The 14,951-nt window shown below is 54.3% G+C and overlaps 1 protein-coding gene across 2 annotated transcripts in view; it reads right to left on the bottom strand.

Moving 5' to 3' along the window:
* Positions 1-14,951, bottom strand: part of SPTBN4 (spectrin beta, non-erythrocytic 4) — a gene marked incomplete at its 3' end in the record, with an annotated part of 69,179 nt that overhangs the window by 32,982 nt on the left and 21,246 nt on the right. For both annotated transcript variants that reach the window (XM_080828938.1, XM_080828939.1), the window contains exons 10-16: positions 14,684-14,842; positions 13,824-14,126; positions 13,418-13,568; positions 10,239-11,202; positions 8,873-9,010; positions 4,883-5,633; positions 3,226-3,428 (exon numbers count right to left, since the gene is read on the bottom strand). In XM_080828938.1, the coding sequence (XP_080685064.1) occupies positions 3,226-3,428; positions 4,883-5,633; positions 8,873-9,010; positions 10,239-11,202; positions 13,418-13,568; positions 13,824-14,126; positions 14,684-14,842 (2,669 nt within the window). The remainder of the gene's footprint in view (positions 1-3,225; positions 3,429-4,882; positions 5,634-8,872; positions 9,011-10,238; positions 11,203-13,417; positions 13,569-13,823; positions 14,127-14,683; positions 14,843-14,951) is intronic.

Raw genomic sequence — 14,951 nt, 5'->3', positions numbered from 1 at the left:
GAGGTGCAGAGGCCTGCAGAGAGACAGATAAACACACAGACACAAGACCAGAGACAGGGAGAAACAGACCTCAAGAGGAAGTGATTGATAGAGACCCCCAGACAGACAAAGAGAAGGAAACCCAGGGAGAGAAAAAAATAAGAAAGAAATGCATCAGGGTAGTGCCAGTCAGACAGAGAGACCAAGAGCAGTAGACAAGGAGAGAGAGAGAAGGCAGAGGGAGGGAAAGTGACAGAGTCGGGGCAGGAACAACAGGGAGAGGAAAAGGCAGAGAGGTGCCAAGATGATACCGGTAAAACACAGCTAGCCAGATGGGAGGGTCCAGCAGAGCTGGAGAAAGGGAAGAGAGTACAGCACGGGCAAAGAGGGTGGGCAGGTGCACTGGCAAGCAGGGTCAGACCTTTGGCCTGAGTGAACTGGCCCGGCTGGACCCAAGCCCCGCCACCCCGGAGCCAGCAGGGACCGCAGCCCCAGGCAGCCTGGCCTCCTGCCCACAGTACAAAGTGCCCAAGAGTCCTGGTGGAGGGGGCTGGGGACATCCCATTTTCCTTTGCCTTGAACAAGCCATTCCCACCTCAGGCCCTTGGCACTGGCTGCTCGCACAGCTGGGAAAGCTCTTCCCACCTCCCATCATCTACTTAAATACCACCTTCTTAGTGAGGCCCCTCCTGATTGCTCTCCAACACTTTCTGGCTTTCTTTTCTTCTTTAATTTTCTCCCTTGCACTTAGCAGTGCTATATGTTACGTATTTGTCTTGTCTGTCTTCCCCACTAGGGTGCCATTTCACCAGGGCAGGAATCTCTGTCTGTTTTGGTCACAGATGTATCCTCAATGCCTAGATAAAGACCTCGCACACATCAGGTGCTCAGTATACATTTCTTGAATGAACAAACGAATGAATGAATGAATGAATGAATGAGACATAAGGCAGAGGGAAAGAGAGATGACAGAAGCAAAGGTAAAGTGTCTGGAAAGACAGAGAAAAGAGCAGAAGAGAGCACAGAGTGAGAGAGAGGCAGATGGAGGGAGAGAAAAACAGGGAGAGGCATGGGAGGAAATGGAGACACAGAGATATACAGATTAATGGAGGCAAAGAGGGAGAGAGGTCACCAAACACCAGGGGCGTAGCTGGAAGGAGGAACAGGACAAGCCAGAGACAAACAAGCAAAATACTAATTCCCTTCTGCCCAGACTCAGCTCAGGAGCCAGGAAATAGTAAATGCCTCTGAAATTGAACGGATATAATCCCTCCAGGTCTTTACCAGCCAACTTGCAAGCATCAGTCCTAGGAATGAGGAAAATCCCTCTTTTCCTGGAGGGCAGAGGACAAGAAAACAACAGTGGTCACATCCTTCATATCCAGGCTGGGTCACTTCCTGGCTATGACCTTGGGTAAGTCAGTTCCCCTAACTGAGCCTCTAGACGGCAAAGAAGAGCACTTCACACACAGGAAGGGGCCAGGTTCCAGGTCAGGGGAGACATGTGGAGGGACTAAGTGACTGGCCCTCAATCTCCAGGGTTGAGGAGTAGATGGGACTAGCATCTGAGCCACAGCCTCCAGCGAATGGATGTTTTTTGACTTCTAGACGGTAGGAAACCTGTCTCTAGACAAACAAACTGCGGCCTGGGGGTGAAGGGGGCAGGGATTGGGACTGTCTCTGTTCCTGCTGTGTTCCCAGCCTCACCCAGCACAAGCCTAGGGCAGATGCCCCCCTCGGGGTTCCCACAACCCCCTGTATTTCTTTTATCCCGGTCCTGACCATTCCAGGCCGTCCTTGTCAGACAGCATGTGAGCTCTGTGAGGGCAGGAATCGTGTGCTGTCCTGGTCACTGCTGCATGCCCAGAATTGGCCCCCATAGGGCCTGGAACAGGGCATGGACTCAGTACCTGTTTAATTAGCTGAATAAATAATAGAATGAAAGGAGCAATTAATGACAGGAAAGGAAGGAAGGAAGAGAAATCACAGAATGAGCAGTCCCCCAGGCTTCACCTCTTCATTCTGCAGAGCCTGGCATACAGCCGGTACTCAAGAAATGTGGGGTAGGGGCGCCTGGGGGGCTCAGTGGGTTAAGCGTCTGCTTTCGGCTCAGGTCATGATCCTGGGATCCTGGGATCGAGCCCCACATTGGGCTCCCTGCTCAGCAGGGAGTCAGCTTCTCCCTCAGCCCCTCTCCCCTGCTCATGCCCTTTCTCTTTCTCGCTCTCTCTCAAATAAATAAATAAAATCTTAATTTAAATTTAAAAATGTGGGGTAAAGGAAGGGCAGGTCTAGGCCTGGCACTGGGAGCCCCAGCTCACGAGTTTATACCCTCAGGATCAGACTCCCCATGAAAGTTCCCCTTAGAAAATTCCAGCCTTGTCCCAGATGAATTTAGGGGGAAAGGACCCCTGAGCCCCAGACAGAGGAAGGGCTGGGGTCTCCGGGCTGTGGATGGTGGTGGAAAGACCAGGCATGTTTTCCATCAGGATGGAAGGACAGAAAGAGGGGTGCTGGGCCATCGATGACTCACCCCAAGAGTCAGAAATAGCGATGATGATAGAAATCAGCCTGGAAGAGGCCCTATGAGAGGCTCTACTTGAGGGCTGGCATTTGGGCGGGGAGGCTGGTAGGGAGTAGTGTTTTGCTCGGAGCCTAGAAGAGTGCCTGGCACACAGTGGCTATTCAGTAAATGTCTTTGCCTCATTAGCGCAAAGACAGACAAGAGACAGGGCAGTGGTGAGACAGATGGTGGCTGATAACATGCGAAGGAGGCATGAAAGGGACACAGGAACACACGTGCTCTGTGTGCTTCCAAGGGAACGGGGCCTCCAGGGCCTGCCCACGGAGCTCAGTCACCGTATCCAAAAACCCAGCACGCCAGGGTGCGGCATCCTGTCTGGAAAGCTAGAACAGAACCTGTGTCTGGCCTTTAGCTGCTGGATCTGGGGACCAGCACAGCAGGGGGTGGGCATCTAAGAAAAGGAGGTCACATTTTCACCACCTGTCCAGCTACGTGGGGCTGAGGGCCGGCTTGGCAGAAAAACTTCCCTGTATATCCCAAAAAGGGCTTCCCACCACCAGTTAGTCACCTTTTCACAAAACATCAAGTTACATCAAATCTAAGCCAGTATGGAATTAAAGGGACACTGGAGAGCGGGCAGAGAAGCAGAAATGCAGATGGAAAGGCGAGGAGCCCTGACCGCTCCCTCCCTCCCTCCCCTGTGCCCCCAACCAGGGACCTACTTCTCTAGCAGCCGGGTCACAGCCTCCTGGGCCTGCTCCCCGTAGACGTTGCCCTGTCTCAGGAGGCCCTCGGCCGCCTGCACGGCCACCTGCATCTTTTGCTGGTTCAGCTCCATCGTGGTGAGAAAATCCCGGTGTCTCTTGAGCGCCTCCTCCACTGTCTCCACGGTGCCTGGGAGCTCTGGACCCGACAGTGCCATCTCCTGGGGAGAGGGGAGGGGGCAGAGGGAAGGGTGGTGCTCAGCTCAGCCCTGCTCAGTTCCAGGACCTGGGAGACGCTGCCAGCCTGGCGTGCCACCTCCCTCTGTCCTCCCACCTTGCTCACCATGCTCTAGCATCGAACCTGCCAGGCAGGAGCCCACCTCCGGGCCTTTGCCCATGCCAGGACCTCTGCCTGGCAGTCCCTCCCTCCAGATATCCCCCCAGCTTGGCTCCTTCACTTTCTTCAGGTCTCTGACCGTCTGCCAAAAAATACCACCCTCCGCCCCAGCCAGATCGCTTCATCTTGCTTTATTATTTTTCATAGCGTATGCCCAACATGATATTATGTTTGTATGCATTTACTTGTTTATCATCTTCTCCCCCCTACACACACACACACACACACACACACACTAGAAGGCCAGCTGCATGAAGGTGGGATTTTGTGTTTTGTTTCCTAAGACTAGTGCCTGGCACAGAGGAGGCATTCGGTAAAGATTTAGTTAATCCATGAAGCCTGAACTGGGTGCTGGGTGACCTCAAGGAAGTTCTTTCCCTCTCAGAGGTTAGTTTTCTAACTGGTAAAACAGGGGGTTCAAAGAGGTTCTCTTAAGGCCCCTCCACTCCCATATTCAGTAGCCTCAAAATTCCAGGGGCTCCCTGTCTGTCCCCCCAGATAATCCTCAATCTGGATGAGCTTTCTCTAAGATAACCAGCATAGGTGATCACCCTTTCTAAAATGATGTCTAAAGCTTGTGGGTACTCTTGGACAATCTGAGAACAGGATGTTCTACCTTGTCCAAATCCTCAGACTCGCTTCCCATCCCAGAATGACCTCCAGCCGGATCAGCTGTTCCCAGATACCCACGGCACCTTGCTTGATTTCTTAAACCATACACAGTTGGTTCCCCTCTGCAGGAAGCACGCAAATTGCCATCCCCAAAGGTAAGATTATCTGCTCATTTGGGCACCCACAACCACATAATCCATAATCAACTGCTAATCCAGATAACCTCTGAGCCTGAATTACCTATTTCCATAATTTTGATCCCCCATCATCCACCCCAAGATCTTTGAAGTCCTTTAACCATCACCAATCAACCTGGCGATCTTATTTCCTTCCAGACAATTCACAAACCCAGGGAAGTCACTGCAATGTGTATCCAAGTGCTTTACTCACTTGGGATAGTCCACAAGCTGTCAGCCAGCCTCCTGCGATAACACGCCAGTCTGCCCATCATAATCCTTAAATCCTGTTACGCACAGGCCCGCATGTGTTCACACTGGCTGATCCACAAAGCAGCCATCCATCCCAGACACCTTCCCCATGCCCGCAGACCTCGGAGCCACGAACCCGATGACCACTGCAAACACCGCTCCGTACACTTCCCTATCACTGCGAGCCCCCGCGGCCTCAAGCCCCCACCGCGCGAACCGCAAACCCCGAGGCGGCCACCTGGTTGTGGAGCACCGCACAAGCCTGGCGCAGGTCGCGCAGAAAGAGCTGGTAGACGTGTGCCTGCACCAGGGCCTCCCTGCGTGCTTCCCACAAGCCGAGCAGCTTGTGCCAGCCAAGTTCCAGGTGTGGCAGCCACTCGTCAAGCGCCAGGCCCGGGCCCAGCTCGGCACCATCGGCCGCCAGCAGCGCCTCGCTGGCTGCCACGATGCGCGCGTAGTCCTCCTCGCGCTGGTCCACTTCCTCCTTGAGCGCAGCATGGCGAGCCAGCAGCGCGTCCGCCTCTTCCAGGCTGCTTGGCAGGGGCCCCTCGACGCCGCCTGCCGCCTCCTGGGCGCGCACCAGCCAGTCCAAGAAAGCGTCCAGGTCATGCAGGAAGCGCTGCAGGCGCCCAGCCGCGGCCACCGCCTCGCCGCACGCCTGAGCCGCGCTGGCCAGCGCGCCCCACTCGGCGCCCAGTTCTTCCGCACCCTGGTGCAGCCGCGCCGCCTGGGCGGGGAAGCGCACGGCCAGCAGGGCGGCCTCCTCCTGGAGGGCCGCCTGGCGGGGCTCCAGCGCTTGCAGGGCCGCCTCCAGGCCGCTCAGGCGCCACTGCAGGGCGCCGCCCGCTCGGGGCGCGCTCTCCACCGCCCTCCGCTTCTCGCGCACCTGGGCGCGCACTTCGGCCACCTCCAACACGTGGTTCTCCACCAGCAGTACGGCGCTCATTTCCTCTTTGCGCTGTTCCACCAGCTCCACGATGCGGTTCCACCTGCCCGGGGCGGGGAGGGGGGTAAGAAGGGCGGTTTGAGGAGGACGGGGACTCCTCCCGGGCCTGGGGGAGCCCACGGACCTGGGATAGAACCCGGCCACTGTGTGACTTTGGAAAGTCACTTTATCTCGCAGAGCCCTGGCTTCTGCCTTTGTAAAATAAAACCCTACAAGGCACACTTGCTTAGAGCAGCAGTTCTCAAAATGTCATCTGAGCTAGGTCAAAGCCATCTTTATAATAGTGCTAAGATGCTATTTGCCTTTTTTCTCCTATTCTGTCCCAAGTCCAGTGTAATTCTCAGAGGCAGCAGGACCAAGAATGAACGCGGGAGCACACCCCAGAGCTCAGCTGCCTTCTCAACCAGACAGCAAAGAGATCTGCAAAAATGCATCACAAAGCCACTCTTCTCACTACATTTTTTGTGTTGAAAAGTAGTTATTTTTCATTAAAAAAAAAACACACCAAAAACATTAGTGACATTAACATTCTGGGTTTATGATTGTGATTTTATTTTTTTATTTCTATTTTTTTTTCAGGAAGGCATATGTTTATTAAATCTTATCTAGTCAGGCATATGATTGTGATTTTTTTAAAAAGATTTTATTTATTTGACAGAGAGCGACAGCGAGAGAGGAAACACAAGCAGGAGGAGTGGGAAAGGGAGAAGCAGGGAACCCAGAGCGGGACTCGATCCCAGGACCCTGGGATCACAACCTGAGCCGAAGGCAGATGCTTAACCAATGAGCCACCCAGGTACCCCATGACTGTGATTTTAAAATGACTTAATAGTTTTACATTTCTCAGTATCAGTTTACAACGCAGTAAATATTGATAGATACAACCCACAAAACAAGCTCTTTGGGGTTCCTAACAGTTTTTAAGAGGGTTGTTGAGCCCAGAGTGTAAGACGTGCTGGCTTACAACATCAGATACGATGCTGGGTCCAGCAAATAGAAACTGAGCATGTCCAATGAGCCAGGGGCTGAGGATCAAACTGCAGAAAGGCAAACATGTTCTATAGCAAAATAAGTTAATGGGGAAAAAATTATGTATTGCTCTGTGCCCTCGGGCAAGTGATGATACTTCTCTGGTTCTCAGTTCCCCTTCATAGGCTGTGTGTGGTCCATGCTGGACTGCCTGGAGTCAAAGCTGACCTGTCTGCCCTTTGGTAAGTAATCCTCCCTGTGCCTCAGTTTCCCTATCAGTAAAATGAACGCGATCATAGCACAGCACCTACCTCATGGGTGTTGTGAGAGTCCAATGAGTTATGATTTATGAAGTGGGTCAAACAGGACTTGTGCGCTACTATTATTGATTGGGGACAATTTGGGGGAGCATATCAAACTCTTTTCTGCCTCAGCTGTGCTCCCTGCCTGGAATGCTCTGTACCCTCCAGTCCTTTCCAGTGTGTGGCTGGCTCCTTCTCATCCCGTTTGAGGGCCCTGTTCAAAATGTCATGGGTGACCACAAGATCTAAAATCACCTCCAGGCGCCTGGTTATGTTCTATCAGGTCACAAGAATTCTCTAAGGATCTTGTTCATTTATTAGTTTATTTGTTCACTGTCTCTCTGTCCCCTCCAGAATGGACATGCCACAGGGCAGAGATTAGGACTCTGAAATCAGAAGAACCCAAGTTCAGGGGCACCTGAGTGGTTCAGATGGTTAAGCGTCTGACTCTTGATTTTGGCTCAGGTCATGGTCTCAGGGTAATGTATTGAGCCCTGCATTGGGCTCTGTGCTGGGGATGGAGCCTGCTTAAGATTCTCTCTCTCCCTCCACCCTGTCTCATGCTCTCTCTCTCTTAAAAAAAAAGAAAAGAGGGGCACCTAGGTGGCTCAGAGAGTTAAGCCTCTGCCTTTGGCTTGGGTCATGATCTCAGGGTCCTGGGATCGAGCCCCGCATCGGGCTCTCTGCTCAGCAGGGAGCCTGCTTCCCCCTCTCTCTCTGCCTGCCTCTCTGCCTACTTGTGATCTCTTGTCTGTCAAATAAATAAATAAAATATTTAAAAAAAAAAGAAAAGGAAGGGATGCCTGGGTGGCTCAGTTGGTTGAGCTGCTGCCTTCCACCCAGGTCATGATCCCGGTGTCCTGGGATCGAGTCCCGCATGGGGGGGGGCGGTCCTTGCTCAGCAGGGAGCCTGCTTCTCTGCCTCTGCCTGCCACTCTGCCTGCTTGTGTGTGTGCTCTTTCCCTCTCTCTCTCTCTCTCTCTGACAAATAAATAAATAAATAAAATCTTAAAGAAAAAAAAAAAGAAAAGAAAAAAAGGACCCAAGTTCAAGTTTTGCTTTGGCCAGATTCACCATGTGACCTTGGGCAAATTATTTCCTTCTGATCCACACTTTCCTCATCTGGAAAATGGGGATAATGTCCATTTCAGTGAGTGTTTAATGATATGTGGCTAAAGCACTTGGCCTATACCTTTACTAAGCAGCAAATTGTTATTGTTATTATCATTTAAGGCCCTGATGCTTTGAGATTGCCAAGGGTAGAGAGGTTTTAAAATCCCTGGTTACTGGAATCTTACAGCACAGTAGTTAAAAATAGTCTTTGGAGTCAGACAAATTCAACTTCACATCCCGGCTTGAGGCTGTAATTGGCTGTGTGACCTCAGGCTAGTGTCTTCACATCTCTGAGCCCCTGCTTCCCCCTCTCTGACATGGGGCAATTTGTGCCCCATAGGGTTGCTGAGAAGACTCAGTATAAGTGCTCAAGACCCCAGCTCCGGATCCAGACAGAACTGGGTTTGACTCCTACTTATCGGATTGAGTAATCACGTTACGGATTTCACCTCCCTGGATCGGTGTCTTCATCTATGAACCCTACCCACGTTGGAAGAACAGCTGGTAGTGTTCTAGAGGGAAAGATACTACTTTGTTACCATTTTTAAAGAGTTCTGAATTCTAGAAACTTTACTATGGAAATTGGGATATTGGAAGATAAAACCAGGCACATGAAGTGCTTAGAAAAATTCCTGGCAGAGAGTAGATCCTCAGTGAGTCGTTTCTATACAAGTAAGCTAATAACCCACTAAGATATATTATATCCTCATATTATCACATCATCACTAACACTGGGTATTACCATGTTCCCCCAAGATTTTGCTGATTTCCTAGGTAGTCATTACCACCTCAGGGAGTCGAAATTGCACATTCTTGATTTCTGACAGTTGAGTAAATGAGGAAAATAATGATGGAAAGAACAGGTAAGGACTGGTGTGAGGCCCCAGGCCCCGCCTACCTGCTGTTAAGGTGGTCCTGGCAGGAGCGCACCTCCTCTGAACTGGGGTGGCCTCCTTCCACCAGCTCCTGGACTGTGTGGTTCACATCCAGGACACGGCCCATCAGACTGTTCATCTCCTGGTCCAGACTTTCAAATCTGTAGGAGGAAGATGGTCCTGCTCAGGTAGGCCTGGACCCTGGGGACCCACCCACCTCTTGGCCTTCTCCTGCATTTCCTTCTAACTCTTAACTAACTCCCTTAGCTTTCTTTCCCACCTTGCCTGGGCCATCCCATCCATCCGCACAGTCTCGGTTCTCTTGACCCTGGTCTCATGACCCCCACATCTCTCTCTGCAGCCTCAACTTCGTTCCTTTGGAACATGTCTGCAACCTCAAAGCTGCCAGACTCCACCACGGGGCTACTCCCAGCCACTGTGACTCAAACCAGCATCAGTATCTTCCCCCAAATTTGGTTTTCCCCTGGGTCCCCATCTCAGGGGCAGCCCCACCATCCCCTAGGCCACAGCTCTGGGTGCTGTTTCGGACAACGGCCCTCCCCAGACTCTTCACCCCCATGGCCTCTCCACTTGGCCCCCTAGCATGGTCCAGTCCTGTCCCCTCCCACCCGGGGCCCCACCTGGGGCCCCTTTCTGGGCTCCCAGCCACCATTCTCAACTACTCCGACACACCCTCTACATGGCACCCGGGGAGATCTTTTTAAAAGCTGGGCACAGTCCTCCCCCTTTTAAAACAATGCCCAAAGCTGTGGCTTGGATAACTGCGGGCACAGTAAGGGTAGGGACCAGGCCTATGTGTCAGTGATGGCCAGCACAAGACCTAGAACACAGCGACAGCTCAGTAAGTATCAATTGAACGAAGGAATGGATGAATAAAAGGGGTCTACCACTAATTTCACAACTCATTACTAAGTCAGCCATAGACGAGTCAGTATCTCACATATCACATATCAAGAGGTGGCTAAGTACTATGAAGAAACATCAAGCAGGGTAATGATGGAAGAGAAAGTGACAGGGTTGGAGCTACTTCATGAGCTAGGGAGGTGACAACTGTGCAGGAACTGTGGCAGTCCCAGGGGAGGGGCCAGGCTGGGGTGTCTCCGGAGAAGCTTCAGTTAACTTCCTGCCAGGTGAATATAAGCCTCATAATAATAGCAAACGCCCCGGAAATGCTCCCTGCACCCCGGCATTTGCGAAGTGTCCTACAAGTACTCATTACACGTCACCCGCGAAGTGGGGACTACTGTCATTCCCCTTCCCCTGGAACCCCCAGCTGAGCGGAAGTGGGAACTGCTGAACCAAGGAAGGCGAGACTGCGTGAACTGAGGAAGGGCCCCCTCTCGCGAAGTCCCGCGAGGGCGTGCTCACCGGTGCTGCACCACCTCGACGTCGTCGAGCGAATCGGGCACGCGCATGGCCAGCAGCCATTGCTCCTTCTCCCCGATCCACAGCTCGCACGCGTGCACTTCGCCAAACATGCGGTAGACGGCCAGGGCGTCCCGCAGCCACTGGCGCCGCAGCGCAGCCACCTCGGTCACCTCGGAGAACAACTGCTCCGCCTCCACCACGCGTACCTGCAGTGCCACCACCAGCGGCCCGGCGCCGCTGGCGCCCCCCAGGGTCGCCAGCTGACGCCGCAGGCCGCCCACGGGCCCACGATGCGCCTCCACCTCCCCCGTGAGCGCGCGGTGCTGACGGGCCAGGCGGCGGCTGGACGCCTCGTCGTGGCCGAAGTCGCCCGCGGCTGCGAGGCGGTAGGCGTCGCGAAGCCAGTCCAGGAGCCCGTCAAGGTCAGCGCCGAACTGGTGCAGTGCCCGCGCCTCCTGCAGCCGCCGCTCGCGCCGCGCGGCTGCCTCTTCCAGCCGCTGCCAGCGCCGTCGGGCGCTCGCCGCGCGCTCCGCCAGGCCCGCCAGATGCACCGTCTCGGCGCCCGGGCCCACGGCGCCGCCGGCAGCAGCCAGCTCCTCGCCGCGCCGCAGGGCCTGCTGCAGCAGCGCCCGCCGCCCGCCCAGCTCGCCCTGCAGGATCTTGTGCTGCGCCAGGAGGCGCGCGGTGCTGGACAGGTCGTGCGCGCCGCCTGCCGTGCCCCCCGTGCCCGCTGCGCCGCCGCCGCCGCCGCCGCCGCCGCCGCCACCGCCTGCCGCCTCGAGGAGGCGCTCCTTGTCGCGGGCCCAGCTCTCCGCCTCCTCCAGCTCCTGCAGCAGCGCCCACAGGCTCCGCGAGGCCTCCAGCTCCGCGCGCCGTCGCGCCGCCTGGTCCCGCAGCTCGGCCAGACAGCCATGCACGTGGTTCACGCGGTTGCAGATGACCTGCGGGTCGCAGGGCTGGTAACCTGAGCCGGGAGAAGGTGAGGATCCCCGGTTACGCACGGGCCAGGGGGCGCCCGAGAGCCAGGTGCAGGCCTCCTGCCCTGTCCTTGTCCAGATAGGGTTCATCAGGTGCCAGGGTGCGCGTCCCCTCCCCCAGGCAGCCTTCCCGGACACGCTCTCTGGAGCAGGCGCCTTCTCTGATTCCCCGAGGCTTCTCTGCTTCCCCTATCCCAAACCTGACCCTTCTGCCTGTGCCCACCCCCCACCCCCATCCTGGCACTGACCCCTGTGGCCTATCATTGCCTGTATTTTACCCTCACAGGACTGGGAGCCCCACGAGGGCAGGGCCCGGGGCTGTCTCTGTCACACTGTGTCCCCACCATTGCCCAGCACCGGGTGGAGCTCAGAGCAGTACCTAATTAAAACGGTGACTTATTACTGATTGAATGATGGGTGGAAACTGAGATTCAGAGAATCCTAGAATCTGTATGTTTTAGGGTAAATTGTATTTCCTTCAGGACTGGACCAAATGAGACATCTCTATTCTTTTTATTTTTATTTTAAGTAATCTCTACACCCAACATGGGGCTCAAACTTACAACCTGGAGATCAAGAGTTGCATGCTCGACCTCTGAGCCAGCCAGGCAACTGGAAACATCTCTATTCTTAAGCCATTTTCTGGGTTCCCCCTCTCATCCTCTGTTGCCTTATCTTTTAACTCCAGGGATGATCTGAACTCCCTTTTTTCTCCAAATAGTTTGGCTTCCTCCCAGACCTCTGGTTTGTGATGAGAGAATTGTGAAATTAACTTAATGGCTCATAGCCAGCATTCCTTTAATGGAACAGAATAGAATGGATAGAAAATGTCGGGATGTCACACACAGGACAAGGTGAAGCATTGTTTCATAAAACCTTTGTGCTTGTGTGTGCATAAGTGTGTGTGAACTCTGGGTCAGGAGGTAAACGTATTTCTTACTGGGTCAAAACACCGTAAGAGATACTGCCCTGGATGGACTGCGCCATTTCTGGAATTCTGGACATTCACTGAAATTGACCTGAATACCAAGGCATCCAACTGAGTAATCAACAGCAACAGGCATCTGTGTATCCAGACCTGACTCTGGCCCTGGCCCAGTGTCACTTCAACCTCACAGCCATCCTCTGGGGCAGTATCTTTATTAGCCCCGTCTTATAGATGAAGAAACTGAGCTTTGGGGAGGGAAGCCACTTGCCCAGGATCAGCTAAGAAGTAGCAGATCGGGAGGCCAAATCTCTGGACCACATATCAGGCAGTGCAGCCTCCCATCACCATGACAACCCCCCCCCCACACACACACATCGGCCTCTTTGCTGTTTGTGTGGCCGCTGGCTGCTACCAGGTGCCAATATCTCACAAGGAGAAGACAGAGGGAGCCTCCTGGGGTAAACATCCATAAGGAGGAGTGTCTCCTGCTGGGTCTCCTCAGTTGCTAGGATGTAAACACAGGGCTGAATGATCCCAGATTTATACCACAAGGGGAGAGACGGCCCAACAGTGACACAAACATAGACACTACAGTGAGAGAGATGGAGTCTTAAAAGCATCATTGGACCGTCCTTGGATCCAGCCATGCCTGAAGCCAAACTTGCCCCTCTCTGGACATTTTAATGACTCTCCTTTTCTCCTTAAGAGAACTGATATTTCTGGGGCGCCTGGGTGGCTCAGTGGGTTAAGCCTCTGCCTTAGGCTCAGCTGATGATCTCAGGGTCCTGGGATTGAGCCCCGCATCAGGCTCTCTGCTCTGCAGGGAGCCTGCTTCCCCTCCTCTCTCTCTGCCTGCCTCTCTGCCTACTTGTGATCTGTCAAATAAATAAATAAAATCTTTAAAAAAAAGAGAGAGAGAACTGATATTTCTGTCAGTTCCTGCCAAACAGGTCCTGACTATATATTACCTTACACAGTCTTTTTATGGTATTCACTGACCTGTAGCTGTGAAGGGCTTAGCACAAAATAAGTGCTCGATAAGAATGTACCTATTACCGTAGAATCTCAAAGCAGGAAAAAGTCATGTGGTCTAACCTCCACTCCATGCAATAGTTTCCCCCATGATATCCCCAATGGAGTGTGATCCTATTTTGTGCTTGGATGCCTTCAAAGACGGGGAGCTCACTCCTTCCTCCTGTCTCTTAGGAGTCATTCTGTTTCTACAGGCACCAGCCCTGACAGTCTCCACCCCCACCCCCAGGGCCCAAACTCACCCTGCAGCTGAGAGAAGCGCAGGGCAGCAGCGTTGAGCGCCTCTACCCGCTCACTCTGGGCCGCGATGTCACCCTCTAGCAGTCCATGTTTCTGAAGTAGGTCCTCGGCCTCCACCAGGTGCTGCCCGCATTCGCGGGACAGCAGCTGAGCCTACCAGAGGGGGCAGCACTGAGCACATGCTTGGCATCGGCGACAGGCCGGCCCCACCCCTGCACTGCCCCGTCACTCTTCTACTCCTCCAACCCATCTCTTGAACTCTGATCTCCGTCTCAGTCTCCTTGTCCCTGTCAGCATCTCGCTCTCTCTCCGACCCTCTCCAGCTCCCCGACAACCCTTGCAGTGACTACGGCCCTCCTTCGCCCTCCAGGCCTGCCACGCCCACCCTCTGCCCCTGGGTCCGCCCACCTGCATCTCCTCCATCCAGTCCACCATGTACACCATCTCCTGGAAGACCTTCTGCAGGGCCAGGTTCTGCTCAAGCCGCGTCCGCCGGGCCCCCACCAGCCCGGTCAACAGGGCCCACTGACGCAGGACGCTGTCACGCTGCGCCGCCACACGCCGGGCGTCGTGGTAGCCTTCGGCCGCCAGGGCCTGGGCCAGCTCGGCCACGCCCTGCACCCGTTCCTCGTAGGCCGCAATGTCGGCCTCGATGGCCTCGTGCTTCTTCATGGCGGCCTCCACCGCCGGCAGCTCATACCCGAAGTTGTCCTGGGGCGGGGCAGGGCAGACATTTACCCATGTTGCCCCAGCCATCCACCTGTTACCCTGTCCCTGCCCCCAGCATCCCCAGTTACCCTGGAGACCAGCCCCACATGTCTCCATCACATTTCTAGCCTGAAACTCATCACCCAGGAAACAGTCCCCATCCTACCATCGCCCTAGAGACTAGGGACCAGGCCTACCGTACCCTGTTACTTAGGAGACCGATTCTATCCTCCCAAGTTACCCTGGACACCAGACACAACCTCTTCTGTCACTAAGAGTCTAATTAAATACTCTCCCTACTTCTGAAGAGACTAATTCTGTCCTCTTTAGTTACCCTGGAGACCAACCTCACTCTCCTGTTACCTTGGAGATCAGGCCCACTCCCCTCCCCCACTGCTCACTTAGGAGACCAGTTCTCCCTTCCCACCCTCATTTGCCACCTAGGAGACTAATCCAACACTTCTCTGTTGCTTTGGAGATCGAGTCTCCCTCTCTGGTCCCAGGGCCACCAGCCCTGCCCTCCATCCTTCTCCCCCAGAACCAAGCCCTGCATGCAGTACCTGGGAGACCAGGCGCTGGTTCTCATTCAGCCAGCTCTCCCTCATAGCGACCTTGTGGTCAAACCTCTGGGCCAGTAGTTCCAGCTTCTCCTGCCTGATCAGCTCAGCCCGCAGAGCAGCCTCCCGTTCGTGCTCTGCCTTCTCCAACTGGCCCCATGCCTAGGGAGACAGGAGGAGGCAGTCAGACCCCAACAACACCCCACATTTTAATGGCCCTGGCTTCTCTGTCTGAGGTGACTCCAAGCAGCACTTTTGTGTAAACTGGGGG

Source organism: Martes martes (assembly GCF_963455335.1).
Source record: "Martes martes genome assembly, chromosome: 17".
Taxonomy (NCBI): Eukaryota; Metazoa; Chordata; class Mammalia; order Carnivora; family Mustelidae; genus Martes; species Martes martes.
Note: the sequence above shows the minus strand (reverse complement) of the source record. Positions and strands in the feature narration are given on the sequence as shown.